This window comes from Trachurus trachurus (assembly GCF_905171665.1).
Source record: "Trachurus trachurus genome assembly, chromosome: 12".
Taxonomy (NCBI): domain Eukaryota; kingdom Metazoa; phylum Chordata; class Actinopteri; order Carangiformes; family Carangidae; genus Trachurus; species Trachurus trachurus.
The window spans coordinates 26525226-26543856 of record NC_139908.1 but is presented as its reverse complement, the minus strand read 5'-3'; the positions used below and the strand labels follow the sequence as shown (position 1 = coordinate 26543856).

Below are 18631 nucleotides of genomic sequence, written 5' to 3'. Positions count from 1 at the left end.
GGACAATTCAAAAGTGAACTCTATCCACCGCCATTATATGAAAATCTGTTGCCAGCCGGACCCCCCCTGGAACTCCAAAAGTGTTTTGATCACTCCGAAAGTTCTCCAAACACTTCCTTGGCATGACGGTGAGTAGAAAATTGGTGAATTATCGATTTTGGGTTAAATATCCCTTTAATTTACATTTTATGAACATATTTGTTAGCATACTTATGACATACTACATGTACATGCAGCAACTATTGAGAAGGCCACTGTGGTAATGAAATGTACATGGAGACACAGGTCATAGGACTCAATGAAACCTCTTCTGTCTGGTCCAAGGTGAAGGTTTCTGTGTTAATCTGAGGCTGGTACCCATCAGGGGCTACCTCTAACTGTTCAGGCCCCGGGCCGCACTGTTGATCACCAGTCTGCAGTATCAGGTCGTATGACAGGTTAGGAAATACACTTCTCAATGGAGAGCGTGGTAAGACCGACTGGGATGGGTCTGTAGTAGTGGGTAAAAGGAGGGGAGGTGGGGTGCAGATTTTCAGGGGCTTGTTGTAGTAACCCTTTGGAGTTTGAGTATAAACAAAGGGTGTTTTTTCATGGCTGACCCAATCCTTGACAGGCGCTCCCAATTTAGACTGCAGCTCTGGAATATCCATGAAGTCTGCTGCTTCACTGTGGGGACACACCTCCATGTAAAGCGGACGACAACTACGCTCACCCTGGAAAAAAGGAAAAAAAAAAATCTTACATACAGTAGGTAGTAGGTGCATGTACAAAAAGGCTGATAATAGTAGGCTACTATAGTAAAAACCAATCATGGACTCCATGCTTAAAAACTGGAGTATAACAAGTATAATATATTGCAAAGAACCCATCATAGTCATCTTCCCAAAAACACAGCTCAGGAAACAGAACTAATCATGGGCCATACTGTACTTTTCTGCACCTTAGCCAGCATTGCACTTGCATAAAAACTTGATGACTCACAAAGATGTAGAAAGAGCTAGATGTAGAAATAGCTGCACATTTAGGGTGGAAGGTATGAGCAACGAGAGAGAGAGAGAGCATATACCACATTTTCTGTAAAACACAGGGCAAAAGATGATTTAGAAACCAGAAGGAAGAAGCTGGTCCTCAGAATGGAGAACTTGTGTGGTCTGAAATGATTTTCTGGACTTGGCTGATGATGGTTTTCTCAGAAACAGCCTGTAGTGTGGGATCCTGCCTTACTCCCATGATTTTCATGGCTCTTTGTGTTAGGTCACCTGGGCTTTTAACTGTAGCCTATGCTGATCTTGCTGAACCAGGCTGAGATGCCACAAGGCAGGATGCTCAGTCTCAACAACCAAGTTCCCTCATTTCTCCTGTGCTTCAGCCACAGATAATGCGGTATACGATTCTGCCTCATCACTGGAGTGACTGTTTGTCAGTTGATGGTAAATGACATGTTCTAAAATAGAGGTGATTTTTTTTTTTTACATTTCTAAGTGCAGGGGCGTGTTCAGGAAGTGCATGGGTGGCCACCAAGGGGGCAGTTGTCGGTCTGAGAAGTGAAGCTCACTTCCGCGTTCAAAAAGCTGCAATCCCCTCGGCTGTCGCTGGGGGCTGGCTCCAGAAGGGAGCAACTCCAATCAAGCCCCATGTTAAAATAGCCGATTTTACAGCTTAAAAAAACATATTTACAGCCTGGTACATTTTATTTTTTTGGTCTCAACCGATAGTTTCTACCCCCGCACACACTCTGAGGGGGGTGAATTTTTTTTAAACTCTACCGTTTTACTATTATTAGGTTTAAAGTTCTGGCCAATTAGGGAGCAGAACCGTTGAGTGACAGGTCCGGCGACCGCTGCTACGAGGCCAGTGGGCGGGCTCTCGGCCGGCCAACGGCCGCACCGCTCCAAATATGGCAAGTAGAATCCAACATGGCGCGGCTCAAACCCCCGTAGTAGCGGCACAAAACAGACTCCTCCAAACCAATGGGTGACGTCACGGGTGCTACGTCCATTCTTTTTACAGTCTATGGTGGCCACCCATGAAATCTGATTGGCCACCCCAGGTGCCACCCCAAAATATGATGGGCTATATGCCCAGTCAATTTTATACTGGCTTTTGTCAAGTCTCTTTTTTTTTCAAGAATGAAATATTGAGGTTTTCTATGACTTATTGTATGTTGCCACTCCTGTACTTTGACTAGTAGGTCTATTTTTTCTTGCAGTGTTAGTAATTGGGTAGGTAGCCTATGGGTTTGCAGAAAAAACCTGGTATGGCCAAAACCTGTGTGCCCACTGCCCAGGTTCTCATGCTCATGCTTCATGCCACCCCACCATAACTCAGTGCCCCACTTGGGCTCCCCTATCAAAAATGTCTGGACACGCCCCTGTCTAAGTGTCAATTCAAAGGCATAATCCCACATGGAAGGAGAGTAGGAATGTGGTGGAAGCAGCAAGATGTAGGAGAGCGCACAGGACAGACAGGCCTCAATTTCACAGAGATTTCAGTCATAAAAGAAAAAGCTCCCTCTAAAGCCACAAGCCGCAGCTTCTATCAGACAACTGCTGATGCTCCTTGTGACACGTGAAAGGATAGAAGGCCTCTCTAAGACGATGATGTTGAGAACCTACCGGTGATGTCAACCATGCATCCGACAACAGTGGTTTTGGGATTGGAGGGTAAACCTTTTGCTTGATGCTGTGATACAAACAAAATACACCATCAAAGATATGACATCAACAAGACCTGGTTCAGATTGGCATCAGGAGCCAATAATTGCATATAAAGAACAATGTTGCTTACCAGCCCCAGTGTCTGTAGCAAACCATGGTGATGAGGGGAAGGAGGAGAGAAACCGTGAGCAGGGAGATGATGACCGCCTTGATCAATTCATCAGCTGGTGAGTAAAGACAGAGTCCAGTTGAGGAACAGGAAGTAATCAGATGGTTTTACTATAGAAAATGAATTTCCACTTAAAGTATAATTTCCGTTTTTTACAACGTGGACCTTATTTCTAGCATAAAATACGATCATTTACTCACCCAGACAACTTTGGTGTCATTTGGAGTCGTTTTGACGAAATTAGCCCCAGTGGAGCGGCGCGTATATCCGTATAATGCGAGTACTCGGGGCAGCGCAATCCTCTGACCTGGATGATGTCATCTCCGACCGTGGTGCCGCGCGGCTTGTTGCTAGCGCTAATGCTACGGTTCGTTTCTGCGTGTTTCTGACTTGTCAGAACAAAATGAGCAGCTGGATGAAGTTCAGCTTCCACAGGCTTCCTCTCCGCAGCCTGGAGTCACTAAAGCTCCGGCTAGTTGAGATAAAAATGGACCCAAATGCCGAAGCGGAATGATTATTATCAGAATGAGCCGGGCAGCGGTCGGAGATGACATCATCCAGGTCAGAGGTCAGTAGGTCAACCTACAGACGCCGGATGTTGATAACATGCCACTACGGGCTTGGAGGGGAATATCACTAGTGTATCATAACTAAATATTGGCGAAATGAACGAGTTTTGCGGCGGATAATGTGTTATTTAGAGGCTGCATTGCGTGCCCCGTGTTCTCGCATTATACAGATATACGCGCCGCTCCACTGGGGCTAATTTCGTCAAAACGACTCCAAATGAGTTATCTGGGTGAGTAAATGATCGTATTTTATGCTAGAAATAAGGTCCAGGTTGTAAAAAATGGAAATTATCCTTTAAAGTCTGACAGTGAAAGGTAAAAAACATACTCTGTGGTACTAAGGTGGCAGAGCAGGACCCAGTGCCACCTTCTCCCACGTCGGTCAGTGCCTTCACTGAGAACAAATAGGAGCGGATTTTCAGGTTTCTTGCTGTGAGGGTGGTGGCCTCAGGATCATCTGAACAAAGAGAGACTGCTGTTATTACCACATTAACAAACACCTGACCTTATCTTCAAATCAGTTGACCTCACAATACCTGTGATGACACTGGAGGTTATGGTATGGTTGTCTGACACGTAGAGAACGTAGCCTCGGATGAAAGCAGTCTGTTCTGACAGAGGCAGTGGATCCCAGGATACCTCCAGATTTGAATCCTGCATCTTACATTTGGCTTTTAAGAGTTTATCTTGTAGGTCTGCAACAACACAACGGGTCAAATATTGAACAAGTGCTCTTATGTGCCATTTCATTAAAGCTAGGTCACCACAAATCAGCAATGATCTATTTTGTATGTGAAGATATGGTGGAGTAATGAGCATATAACAAAACCACACCCCCTCTCTCTATGTGTTGTAATTTGAGTTTTTCTGGTAGTCAGTCTGGGTACATGTTAGTTCAACATTTTGGCAAATTTTCCTGTTGCCACAATCCCTATAGTTTTAGGAGTAGGTTCATTACCTTTAATTGTCGGTGCAAGCTGTTTTGAGATCGGCGGGGCAGAGACGCGAGGTGCATGGTATTTCCACGTTTCCCTCATCAAACTAAATACACAATCCAACAACTCCAAAACGCTCTCGTGGACAAATTGTGACCTGCACATTCGCTGCGCTATGAGATAATAATGTAATGTTACACACAAATGCCTAACCAAAACTACATTTCAGACACGGCTGCTGGGCGGAGTGATAGTAGTTCCGTAGTATTTGCTTCATGTGTCATAATGTTACATAATTATACGTTATTATTTCATAACGTGGTGAATGTGCAGGTCACAACTTGTCCACAAGAGTGTTTTGGAGTTGTTGGATTGTGTATATCATTTGATTAGGGAAACATGGAAATACCATTGGCCTCCGTTGCGTTAGCTGAGCAGCTCACGTCTCTGACCCGCCGATCTCAAAACAGCTTGCACCGACAATTAAATTTAATGAACCTACTGCTATGACTATACGGATTATGGCATTAGGCGAATTTGCCAAAATGTTAAAATATCCCTTTAACTTAGATTTGTTTAGTCCAGTCGTAGTTAATAATATTCTAAGATGCTCTTCACTCTAGCCTCCACGTGTCAGAATGTACTAAAGTGACTCTGACTCCTGACAATGGTCACACAGACCGGTAGGTTGTTTCCCCCATGATGTGCAATGTACTAATCAAGTTACTGTGCCCAATGCTCAGTATCCTACGAAACCATTGGTCTTCCCCATATTTATCAAGACACAAGCAGCGTCCACAGGTGAGATGACACATGCAGTACACAGCATTCTGGTGAGTGTCCTCCACTGAAGAAGACACCAGCAGATTGTGAGTGGACTGGACTTCCAGCTCAAACCTCAGTCAGACTGTGGATCATTACAATATCCACACAGTTTGTGTTTCCTGGCTTCATCAGTGTCAACCTTGCAGCTAGTTCCTGTGGATCATTCTTTCCCCGTCCTACCATGGAGTCAGTACTAGTCTGGCATTACCAAAATGGAGAGACATACTGTACATCTCAGAACAGTTTTTTCTCGATGGTTCATAATGTCACATGTCTGTTTTTATCAGTGATGATGATGATAGTCAGCTAACTTGTGGTTACATATCAAGTGTTCAGCAGATGTTGCTACCACCGGCTGACTAACAGTCAGCAGTGCTATGAGGTGATGCTAGTCTCCTGGTTGTGGTTAGTTACTAACTGAGAGCATCGTGGGAGGAGATGGGGTGGTTGAGGCCGGCTGACAAAGCATTGATTTCCCTTAAAGTGATAGTTCACCCAAAATTCAAATTTGACTCATTGTCTACTCACTCTCATGTCGACTAAGAGCTGTGAGAATTTTCAGAGTCCTCCGTGGCTTCTCTGAGTTACGGGGGGGTCCACACAGCAGTATTTGTCCATATAATGGTTGTCAATGGATACCAACTTTCTTCGTCCAAAAAGACACACCAAAAAACATCCAAATACCTCCATCGTGCTCGTCTGTAATGTCCCTCTTGTATTGAAGCCCCGACATGAGAAATTGTTCCGAAAAAAATTAAATAAGTCTATATTTTAAGCTTGTTTGTAGCGGAAGCTCCCAGTGTCTCGGTTCGCTGCTCTTCCTGTGACCGGCGGAACAATTTCTCATGTCAGGGCTTCAATACAAGAGGGACATTACAGACGAGCAGTATGGAGGTATTTGGATGTTTTTTGGTGTGTCTTTTTGGACGAAGAAAGTTGGTATCCATTGATAACCATTATATGGACAAATACTGCTGTGCGGACCCCCCTGTAACTCAGAGAAGCCACGGAGGACTCTGAAACGTCTCCCAGCCCTTAGTCGACATGAGGGTGAGTAGATAATGAGTGAAATTTCAATTTTGGGTGAACTATCCCTTTAACGCCCGATGTCAAGTGGCAGTGACAGTTGTTTACAAAGCCTGTCAGTACATTTAAACCACTGACTTACTTTTTTCACAGATGTAGCCCTCTCTTCTCTCTAGCAGCACTGGAGCTCCCCGGGTGCAGGCATATATGGACAATAAGTACCTCACTCCGTCCTTTAAGTCCTCTGAGGTGGAGAGATAACAACAGAGATGAGTTAGAACTCAACGATATACTTCTTCTTCTTTCTGTCTCTCTTTTTTTCTTGCAAAGAATAGGACATACCTGAAAATATGGTTGCATTAGTCTCATGAGGAGGAACTCTGATCCACTGCACGCTGCCTTGACCTGAGCTGGGACACCAGTCCACTGTGTATCCACAGCTCGCTATCGGACTGGCAGACCAGGACAGACTGAAGCTGCCGTTGATGCCAGAGATCCGAGATGTGTTCACTCTGGTTGTGTCTGAAAATAAACACTTGTACAGTTAGATTTCACAAAAAGAGGAGAGAGACACAGCACTTTTAATATTGAAGTCCCATATTGTGTACACTGTATGATGCATACTGTAATGTGTTTCCACCAAACAAAGCAAATCTAATGTTAATAAAATTGTGAATGGGCAGCTGTTTCATTAAGGTCTGTCATTACAACTTTATGAGCTAATAATAAAGGATAAGTTCATTTTTCAAGTTTGCCTTATGACAGCAGCTTAGTATCCCAATGTGTACGATGAGAAAGGGATAGTTGAACATTTTGGCAAATTGGCCCATTGCCATAATCCCTGTAGTTTTTTTTAGGTAAATTCATGCAAAACCGCTGATGTGTGTTCCCATCGGGGGCAGTTTTTCGGCAAGCAGTCTCTGCATTTGCCTCGAAAACTCAAACACATTATTTCATAGCGTGGTGAATGTGCAGGTCACAACTTGTCCACCAGAGCGTTTTGGAGTTGTTGGATTGTGTATTTGTTGAGTTTGATGAGGGAAACCAAGAAATCCCATAAGCCTCCGTAGCTCTGAGCAGCTTGTGGCTCTGCTCCGCCGTTCTAAAAATAGCTTGCACCGACAAATAAAACTATAGGGATTATGGCAATGGACCAATTTGCCAAAAGGTTGAACTATCCCTTTAAGGATTAGGGGAAGACATTATCATTCCTCATGTTCATTTTAAACATGAAAATCTGCCCAATTCTTTTCACGACTAATCACAACTGGTGGATCTGTCATTAAAAACCTGAACTCTCTGTATGAAGTTCCATCTCTATAGCTTCTTACCTGGGCCGTAGATGGGGACAGTGATGGTGGATGGAGGTGAGCTGCCGTTGTTGTTCCTAGCTGTGACTGTGACGAGATGCTCTTCAGTGGTGTTCACACTGATCTTATGTTCATGCTGGGTGTTAGGCACTGTGATTCTGTTTTCTCGGTCGGTCTCCGTGGTCTTTGTCCAGCTCACTTCATAATCTGTGATGTCTCCATGACTCTGATTGGCCAGTAGCATCTGTAGAGATAACACCAATACTTTAAGAGCATGAGGGGACCAAGCCTGTTACTGTATGTGTGTCATTTGTAATAATGACTGTATTTATGGTTAATAAATCATTTACTTATGCCTTAGATGACTTTATTACTTTATTTTACAGGATAGCCCCTTGAGATGTGCCATCTCATTTTCGAGGGGGTCCATATTATCAACGGAAATACAAACATAGCCTACATAGTACAAAGTAAATGGAACAAACAAACAAACAAAAAACAAAAACATAAAAAAAAAAACACATGATACAATATAGAGACACAGACGCCCATTCACACCAAGTTACTAATTAGAATGCTATGATAAAAACCCAATCTGACTGGTGAGTCTTACTGTCCCCATTAAAACTTGCTTAAAAATTAAGCCTACAGAGAGCTTTAAAAAAAAAAAAGATAATCTATAATGCCACAAAAGAATTAGACATTTCCACAAATTATTTAAAACTGATGATAAATAAAAAAACAGCATTTCATTCATTCAACATTCATTAAAAGAGTTAACCTGCTCTACAGCCGACATTGTTTGAATACAACAGTACCCGCATCTGTTGCCTTCACATGCAGGGCCGTTGCTAGGAATCCTGGGCCCCCTGAAAGTATACTAAAGTGGGCCCCTGCCCCCTGACTTTTCCACTTTTTTTCATTATCATTTCTTATTTAGCCTACTTTGTTTTGATGCTAATCCAGCATTACTATGAGTATCAGTCAGGGTCTTATGCAGAATAATTCAGTCATACAAAGATTAGACTACTCGGGTTTTTGTGGGCCCTACTGGGTGCTGGGCCCCTAGAATTATCATCACCTTTCTCCCCTATACAACGGCCCTGTTCACATGTACATGTTGTGATTTAAACAGGATGAAATGAACATGTAGTCTGTATAACTGACTCACTTTCCAGATGATTATAACGTGATTATCCTCCGTCTGCATCCACACATCAAGAGCATCTGGAACTGAGCAGAAAATGCTTAATTAAAGCAGAAGTAAGGGATCCCTTGGCTGCACACACAGAGAGGACCGCCCCTTTACGCCGTTCTCTCTCCTCATTGGATAAAGGTTGTAGGATACAAGGAAAGTTTTCTCCTCGGCTTACAGCAGAGCAGAGTGACTGACAGACCCGTGTTTCAGACCAAACACTCTATGTAAGTGATTGCTGTCGGAAGATATAACTATTTAAGACTTATACGAACACAAACATTCCGCTTTCTTCTGCTTTAATGAGCAGAAACCATGAACACTAATGCCGATATCAGTTCAAATATTTAGTGATACATCATCATACAGCCTGAAATGTGTGATATGGGTTTTTGTTTAAAAAACAAGTTATTTATTTTTATAGTTTAACAATTCATTGGGGGAAACTATTACAAAAACATAACTCTGGAGAGATACAGGGAAGATGGTGTTCAAACAAAAAACTAAACAATTACTACTTTTTATTATATATTTTTTTCATTTTCTCTTTGTGGGACAACTGATCAATTTATTTATGATTTGTGGAAAAGGGGTGGGATTCAATAAGCACAGCTTCTTCTCACTCTTATGCTTTTGTGTTTTTGTTTCCAAATTTTGTTCCTCAGCTTGTTTGTTATTTACATGAAGGAAGACACTGACATTGTGCCTTATTTTATTTCACATGTTTCACATGTTACACATAAAGGCCTTTATTTGACAAAGTAGTTGAGAGAGAGGTTTTAATTTATTCTAATTTATTGGTTTATTTGACAGGGACAGTGCAACACTGATCGACAGAATTAAAAAAACTGAGTTAGCCAGTAAGGCTATTTTTCATCTGTTGTCCCTGCCCAGATGTTACAGGCTACCTAAGAACCAAATAAAACAATTAAGCAATGCATTAAATACAGCTGAAATTACATATCAATTTACCTAAAAGCTCATAATAACAAATAAGACGATGTACATCAACAGCTCATGAAGGCAGGTGCATGTACAAGGCATATTTTATTTTCTCTCCCTCCCTTTCTTGAAAATGCCCAGGTATTACTGCAGTCTTGTTTTCTTCCACTGCATCAGCTGGAACTGGAACATTTATTACTAAACAACAAAATGTAAGTGTATCTGTTTAGTTTGTTTTTTATTACCTACCATCACCCTTTGTGTGGAAGTCAAACCTCGAGCTCCAGTCGCTCCATTTCCAGAAATGTTGTGCTGTTCCACATCGTACGCTCACGCTGTAGCTCCAGTTTGGTATCAAGTCAGTCAGAAGGGAAGAATTAAGGCCAAGTCCGCTGCTCTCACTCTGAGAACACAGATGGTACCAGAGAAGGATTTTACTCAGTACTCTACTAATTCTTGCTAATGTCTCACCTTTCTTTCTCAGTCAACTCACCATGGTCTTTGTTGTACCGTCACTAACGTTCACTTGGCATGTTATGTTGAGCTTATTGTACTGCGACAGCTTCCACCCCCACTTCAGTCTGACAGTTCTGGCACTGACAGAAGAAGCTGTCACTCCCTCTGGAGGAAACATGTGCACTGAAACACAAGATACAGGATAATCAGCTGAATTTAGGAAACAGCAGATTATTTATAGAACAGGGCTTCCCAGAACAGCATTTCACTTAGATACACATGCCAATGAAAATTAGAGTATGAGAGTGTGAAGAAAGACTTTTGTTGTTTTAACTCGTAAATGCAAAGCCAGTTTAGGAAGCTGCTTCACACGCTGGCGCTGATCACTGCTTTCACCGGTTAAAATGAAAATAAAAAATGCTCTGCTGTGTCAGTTTCTGCTTATCTTAACTTATTTTGATACCGTGCTGCTGGATTCACATGTAAAAGATGAGATGAAACCTCAACCCAATTTACCACAGCCCAAAATCTATGCTGTTTGACATTCATGAGAACAATGCATCCGGTCTTGTACTCCAACAGACAACAGCTTATGTGTCAAGTCAATTTCAAGTCAATTTAACTCTGTTTTTTTGTGCATATAACTTTAATGTGTGTTTTAAATGGTGTATAAATTTGTATGAACATAATAAAGATGTACCTCTTTTAGTCATGTCTGCCCTGTCTGACAGCTCCACTGTCCCAAGCTTATTTTGCGCCGTCAACGTCCAGTTTTGCTCACCAACATCAACTTTCACCTTTTGTGAGCATCTTCCTGGAGACTCGTCTGCACAGTGACTGGAATACAAATATCAAGAGAATGACATGTTTATTTTGAAAATATCTTAATTTGAATTCCTCCCTGTAACATTTTCCTGGAGGTATTTAACTTCATGCCGCCATCTATTACTGGCACTGTATCAAAGCATCATTCAGCCAATTCTATTGTATTGTTCCACCTGTTCTTTCAACATGGTCTCTATCAAGAACCAGACCAAACCAACACTGCTGCAAAAATGTTAGGTATTCCAAATCCGTGTACACGAATTAATATAATTCACAAATTTAAATAGATGATAGCTTGATTTTTAAAGCATCTACAAAAAACTTTTATTTTGTGTTGATTTTGGCAACTCCTGTGCTGTTTTGTCCAGTGGACTGAGCCAACCATTGCCTGGACTAGAGTTACACTATTAGAAATAGCTTATCTTCCCCATCGATGGCCTCATTTGCTGTCATACAGAGACATCAGTGGAAACCAGAGACCTTTGCATTCTCTGTAGTTGCTTTAAATGAAAAGTAATTTTCAACTGAAAAAATAAAAAGAATCACACAGAAGGAGCCTGAATACAGTTACTTAACTATGCTCAGGCTGCAGGCTGCAGGGTTAGCCAATCTCTGACTGGTTGTGTAAAACTGAAAGAGTACTCTACCACTGTTCACAGCTGGTTCCGTTTCACAATTACGTATTCATTGTGAAAGTTCCAGCCCACAAAGGATCTGGCTTTCAACCCTTTTATGCTTTAATGTTCTTACATCAGCTGTTGATTTATTACCTTCCATTCAGATAGTAAGTTGTGGAGTATCCAATCAGCTGTGTGTCTCTTCCTACTGTCCAGTGACAGTCAATGGATTCCAGATCCCGGGTTTCACACTGAAGATCCTTATCCCCAGGTGGGTCTGAGTCATGGTGAGTATGAAAATAAACAAATGAATAAATAACAGGGGGAAAAAATAATAAGGAATATCTCAAATTCCCAAATTATGAAATCCAGCACAAACCTAGATCATACTTACAGCCAATAGTGACACAAGCCCCAGACTCAGTGACACCATCCTGGCTCCTTGCTTTACACATGACATTATTGCAGGTGGTTGTTGATGGCTGGTCCAGGTGGACAGTCACTCCATATGTCTGATTGCTGATCTGGACAGTGCTGATTATGCTGCTGTTGCCGTATTCACTCAGATACATTTGGTCAAAGATTTGATCTTCAGACAGAACACAGCAGAAGGAGGCGTTGCTGCCGACCTCGTACACTCTGTCCTTTGGATAAACCCCCGGACGTGTTGAGCTTTCAACTCCTGCACAAGAATTAATAATAGGACTGTAAGAATGATGACTTGATTATTAGTGATGATTATAGATTTTGATCATAAGATAGAAGGTGGACATTAACCTGGAAGAGTCAGCTCTAGATTCCATGGGCTTGTTTGGAGTTTGTATCGAGAGCTGAGTCTGACTGAATGGGAAACACACTGCCAGGCCCAGTCTGACGTCCAGCTCCAGGAGTGTCTGGACCCTAAGTGGTCCGGCGTCACCGCCACTTCATCCTAAAACAAATCATAAACAAATCATGTGAATGTTTGGTTGTTCTGGAAGTGGAGGTTATTCAGCAACTACTGGACCACTTTAGCTTTGTCAGTTATTGTAAACCCATTCCTTACAGAACCTAATGACTGTAAAACAACTTGATGACTAAAACTACAATTGAATTAACAAAAAAAAACAACAACAACTAACTAACCGGATCTTATTATGTTTTTAAACCTTCACAAAACACATTTGGAACTGGCTGCGATTGTTTTTTCTGCTATGATTAACAAAGTGTACGGTATGGTATGGTATGGTATGCTATGCTATGCTATGGTCTGGTATGGTCTGGTCTGGTCTGGTCTGGTATGGTATGGTATGGTCTGGTCTGGTATGGTATGGTATGGTATGGTCTGGTATGGTCTGGTCTGGTCTGGTATGGTATGGTCTGTGTCTGGTCTGGTCTGATATGGTCTGGTATGGTATGTATGGTCTGGTATGGTATGGTATGGCCTGGTATGGTATGGTCTGGTCTGGTCTGGTATGGTCTGGTATGGTATGTATGGTCTGGTCTGGTCTGGTCTGGTCTGGTATGGTATGGTATGGTATGGTATGGTATGGTATGGTATGGTATGGCATGGCATGGCCTGGCCTGGTCTGGTAGCTACCATTGAGGACACCGAGGTCATGACCTCGGTATTTTTTTCGGCCTAATGAATGAAAAAAAAAAAAAAAAAAAAAAAAAGTGCAAAGTATTAGGGAGGACAGATGGAAGGTGACTGAGTGACTCCTCTCTTGTCCAAACAATTCCGGTAGGCCTATAATGCTCTTGTTTATTGACGCCCTCACGTAGCCTACGCTGGTGTTTGTTTACTGGTCGCGGGAAAAAAGGTAAAGGTAAAGGTAAAGGTACTTTATTTGTCACATATACAGCTAGTACAGTGAAATTCTTTCTCTGCATTTAACCCATCCCTGAGGAGCAGTGGGCAGCGCCCGGGGACCAACTCCAGATTATGAGCCAGTGCCTTTGGTCAGTGGCGCTGACTGGAGGATTAACCTAGCGACATGTTTTTAGTGGTGGGGGAAACCGGAGCACCCGGAGGAAACCCACGCAGACACAGGGAGAACATGCAAACTCCACACAGAAAGGACCTGGGCGGCCGGGGATTCGAACATGGCATGGTCTGGTATGGTCTGGTATGGTATGGTATGGTATGGTATGGTATGGCATGGCATGGCATGGTCTGGTCTGGTCTGGTCTGGTCTGGTCTGGTCTGGTATGGTATGCTATGCTATGCTATGCTATGCTATGCTATGCTATGCTATGCTATGCTATGGTATGGTATGGTATGGTCTGGCCTGGCCTGGTATGGTCTGGTATGTCACACTTTCAAAATGTTTTTTTTTCCAAAGTTAATACAAACTGATCAAAAAGTGGAGTGAGCTAAATGCACTTTGTTACTGGGATGTAATAAAAATCATGTCATACATAATGCACTTGCTCGTCTGCGATGAGAACCACCAGCTCATAGATCAGAACGTCATGCACAGGAAAGCATGAAGAGTCATCGTCCCAGGTTAACGCGATCGTCTGGTCAGAACCGGTTAGAGTCGTATTCAGAGGTCTGCACTGCAGAACACCTGAGGAGTGAGCATCAACAGTGAAGAGGACATCATCAGCTGCACATAAAGTATAAAGCCCATCAGAAAGTCTCCCTGACACAAGGAGAGAACTTCCTGCCTCATGTAAGAAACCCCTGCCCATCCAGCCAGTCTCCACTTTACCTTCCATTCAGTAGGTGAGCTAGCAAGGTACAACATGTTTTTTTTTTTTAAGTGAAAAGGAAACTGAGCCTCTTCTCTGATTGGCTTGAGAGAACACATAAACTGAGCTGACCAAAGGCACTCATAACCACATAATACATCTTGCTAGGGAAAAGTGGACAACGTCAGGCCTTTCATTTTGGTGGTCAAAGGTGAAGGTCACACTGACATTTTTTTTTTTTTCCAAATTAAAAAACGTTTACCTAGTCTTGGAATAAGCTGATTTGAAGCTGAGGTCAAGATCAGTGTGACCTCACCCTTTTGAATCCGTTACTTTTTACTAAGATTTCACACAGCAATTACAAGAACATTACACACAACCACAGGGCGGAAATTCTAGTTTCAACAATGATTTGTGTATAGCCATATTGTTTTTTTTTGTTCAACAATTTATAGAAAAATTACAAAAAATTAAATATCAGTGCCCTTACAAAACAACGAATCAACAATCAGCTTGTCTCAATTGTGATATCTCTGGGCAACAAATTGAATCAAAGGCAACTGGAGTATCTGGAGCATCAGTCTGACTAGTCCTCACTAGTCTGACAAACAGTGAAGTAAAACCCAGTTAACCTCTGTTAAATTAGGGTGTTCAATTGTGAAAGTGACAGAGAAAGAAAGAAAGAAAGAAAGAAAGAAAGAAAGAAAGAAAGAAAGAAAGAAAGAAACGTATGGACCAATGGTTATGGGTTGGATTCAAGCCTTGGTCACTGTGGTTAGTGTTATGCTGTACCATGTAACAACAAGCCACGCCTCCTACATTTGCCACAGGCCTTTGCATTTACATGTTATCTTAAGATGCCATGCTGTACATAATTGCGTACATACTTACTTGTCTGCAATGAGAACCACTAGCTCAGAGATGACGAGCATGTAATGCACAGCAAAGCACACAAGCTAGTCTTCCCATGATAACACAAATCCAGCATCACTTCAGTGGTGTTTCGTACCCGTGCAGGGAAGTTACATAGTGCAGTTTCAGCCGATGCGACCCCGCTCAGGCTGCAGCAGCAGCACCATTCATCCTATTAACCATTTTTCTACCATTGCAATGAGTCTGGAAACATTATTTTAAGGCTGAAAAACTCTGCAATGTTACTTTAAAAAGAACAACACATATGGCAAACTTAGAACATCATTGGGATCTTACATCTTTAAGACATTTCATTTACAATTTACCCCAGAGAGCTTCTGGTACTGATGAGGTTAATGACGACTGCACCTCCACCTGTTCACCTAAGACTGGATGTTATTACATATTAAGCAGGAGCACATCAGCACCTTCTATCTACAGAAAATGTAAAGTTTAAAGACCGTTCACTTTTCACCGTTCAAGTATTTTACATTTCACATTATGCTAATACATTATAGTCAGTTATTTCATGAGAAGTTGGATAAAGTCAGACTCACCAGTTTCCTGTGCTGTTCCATCTTGTGTGCTCAGGCAGACCAGTGAGCTCAGTAACAACCACCTGATCATTATAATCCTCCTTAAAATGACTGTTTCAGTTTTTTCCAATATTCCTTGTAGAGCAAATATATCAGAAAGTCTTCACAGACTCAGTATATTCATCATAATAATATTCAATAATTATCTGCTGATCAGGCTCTGGAGGTAAAATCAGCTAGTCCAGTGTCACTAAAATGAAATGAGCCTCTACTCACTAGCTGCTGCAGGTCTTACCCTGGAACGTTACGAGAAGTCAAAGTGTCAAGTTACTCTCCGATAAAACACTCCCTTCTAAAGAAACCAGTGATGAATGTTGTGCTCAAACTCGTAGTGGTTGTTGTGAAATCCTTGTGGACCTCAGGGCAGGAAATGGAGCGTGTGTGTTTTTTTCTCTGGTAATCATGAGTCACAGTGGCCAGATAAGGCATGCCTGACTGTTTACAAGAAGAGCCCTGAATAGTTCAGTGTGTATGAGACTGAAGACTGACCAAAAAGTCCCACTGTGAGAAACCAATGACCATCACCTGAAAGTATTGCCTCAGTGTTTTATTTAAGTGAATTATCTGTTCCCTTGCAGTCTTTGTTATTCCCAACCACCTTAAAAGCCACCAGACTTTTAAAGGTGGGCGGGAGTAACCCATGTCTGAACCCACTAGATGGGAATACCCCGGTTGTGTAGCTGGTGGTGGAGCTCAGACAGGGCCGTGTGTGGCGGTCAGTGGGTCAGTGACTGTTCAGGGAGGGTCTGTGGCTTGACCCAAGGGTGAGAGAGTGTCTTCCTGTGGTCAAATGGACAGGAAGCTCTAATCCACGTCACAGAACACACAGGCAGTCCATCACCACATGTGTGTTTGTTTATAGATGTGGGAGCTCTGCATTTCTATTTTGGTGTTAAATGTATTTCAAAGTCAAAGTTAAAGTTTTATTTGTCTCCTGTGGGAGAAATTTGTCTTGGATTGAGGGTAGAATGCTGCACATACATAATAGATAAACATTAAAGCAGAAGTATACAGAATGTTTGTGTTAATACAAGTAGCTGTATCTTCTGATAGCAATCACTTCTATAGAGTGTTTGGTCTGAAACACGGGTCTGTCAGTCACTCTGCTCTGCTGTAAGCCGAGGAGAAAACTTTCCTTGTATCCTACAACCTTTATCCAATGAGGAGAGAGAACGGCATAAAGGGGCGGTCCTCTCTGTGTGTGCAGCCAAGGGATGCGCGTGAATGTGGTGACGTAGGGACGAGGGCCTGCTAACTCCATCGGCTGACAAGAAGTTAGCCAAAACGACTGGATGGCTTACTTCTGCTTTAAATAAATAAAAGGTCAAAATAAAAACATAAATACGGTAGAACGTTACAAAGTCAAAGTCAAAGTACTTTTATTTGTCATTACCACGAGAGCAATGAGACATACAAATCAAAACAGCGTAGCGTAGCTCTGAGCAGCTTGCGACTCTGCTCCGCCGTTCTAAAAATAGCTTGCACCGACAAATAAAGGTAACGAACCTACTGCTATGACTATAGGGATTATGGCATTGGACCAATTTGCCAATAATGTTGAACTATCCCTTTAACTGTGATTGAAATGTATTGAAAAAGATGGGAGTCCAATATCATTAAAAATAGATGAGTTTCTTTGGTTTCACAGTTCATACCTACTGTAATTTTCCGTCACTGGGTCAGGGTTGGGGTGGGTGGGTTAAGCTCTTGGTTATACTGTAGTTGTGGGTGTGAACTCCTCCTGCTTTTTACCCCTCCCTCCTACTGGCTGATGTCATCCTGCTGCCCAGTTCTTGAGTGCTGGTTTGGGTCAGAGCCAGATGCTGCTCTGCTCAGCAGCCACTGCCAAGGAGGATTTGAGAAGACCTGCCCTATGGGACTTCCTTCCCTCTCAGCAGCCTGATGGTTGGCGTCAGTACAAGTCCAGTTCTAACAGACAGCTTGATGTCGTCAGCCAGAGAGACTGAAAACCAATGTGTGGAACTGGTAGCCAAAAGTTTCCATTACATTTCCCTCTCCGGTGTGAGATATAAAGCCTGGATAGACTCTCCTTAACAAGAAGAAATGAGGCCTTCAGAGATGGAGGCAGGGAGAAGCTCAGGTGTGAGCTGAACAAGCCCACTAGGACTGAACACTGTTACTCTTCAACCACACTGGCTGGAAAGACGGTCGCAACATGAAGGACACCGGCTCTGTGCAGAAAGTTATAATTTGTTTTTGTTAATTTCAACACAAAATTAACGGCAGTAACAAAACAAGTAAGAAAAAAAGAAAGTAAAGAAAAAAACAAACGAAGAGGCTGGAGTTCCTGGCCAAACTGAAGAAAGCCCAGACCAGCTGGGAATGACTGTCACATCCGGGGCTCTTACTTACTAAACAAAAGAAACAAAAAGAGCACGAAAACAGGACTACCAGGAACTCCGGCTCATTAAAAACAAAAAACCTGGCACTCTAAACAGGCCAGGGAACTGAAACCAAAATCAACTCAGGAAACCAAAAGAAAAACAGGTGACTGTGCTGCCAGTGCACCTGTAAGGAGAGACAGGACCGCCCTGCCACTGCTCAGGTGATCTCCAGCACCTGAGCTCAGGACGGCAGAGCAGAGCAGAGCAGGACACAGAGACACACACACACATACAGTGTCATGCAGACGTTTGGGCAGCCCTGGTCCAAATTTCTGTGAAATAGTTCAGCAAGTGGAAGATGAAATGATCTCTAAAAGGCATAAAGTTACAGATGACACATTCTTTGAGGGGATTAAAAGCAGGTGAAGGTGGATTAATGATTTATAATAATTATATAATATAATAATTTATGAATCAACACAACTATTTTTTACCTATACTAGGATTAAATTTAAGGATGTTTCTGCATCTGCTTGTCCTTTTTTTATGTGAGCAGGGCCGTTGCTAGGAATTCTG

General features: G+C 42.4%; 2 protein-coding genes across 2 annotated transcripts in view; one reads left to right on the top strand and one right to left on the bottom strand.

The window, feature by feature from the left end:
- The window catches only part of LOC310994904 (GTPase IMAP family member 9-like), a 119470-nt gene that overhangs the window by 80788 nt on the left and 20051 nt on the right, over positions 1-18631 (top strand). The window lies entirely within an intron of this gene.
- Positions 146-15950, bottom strand: LOC310994302 (leukemia inhibitory factor receptor-like). The gene is made up of 17 exons (XM_083982944.1): positions 15672-15950; positions 13927-14078; positions 12304-12457; positions 11921-12208; positions 11680-11803; positions 10785-10921; positions 10122-10267; positions 9878-10031; positions 8663-8724; positions 7513-7735; positions 6524-6703; positions 6324-6425; positions 3932-4090; positions 3724-3852; positions 2788-2881; positions 2616-2682; positions 146-713 (listed from the first exon to the last, which is right to left on the bottom strand). The coding sequence occupies exons 1-17, from the start codon at positions 15739-15741 to the stop codon at positions 240-242; spliced, it is 2715 nt and encodes a 904-aa protein (XP_083839070.1). The 5' UTR covers positions 15742-15950; the 3' UTR covers positions 146-239.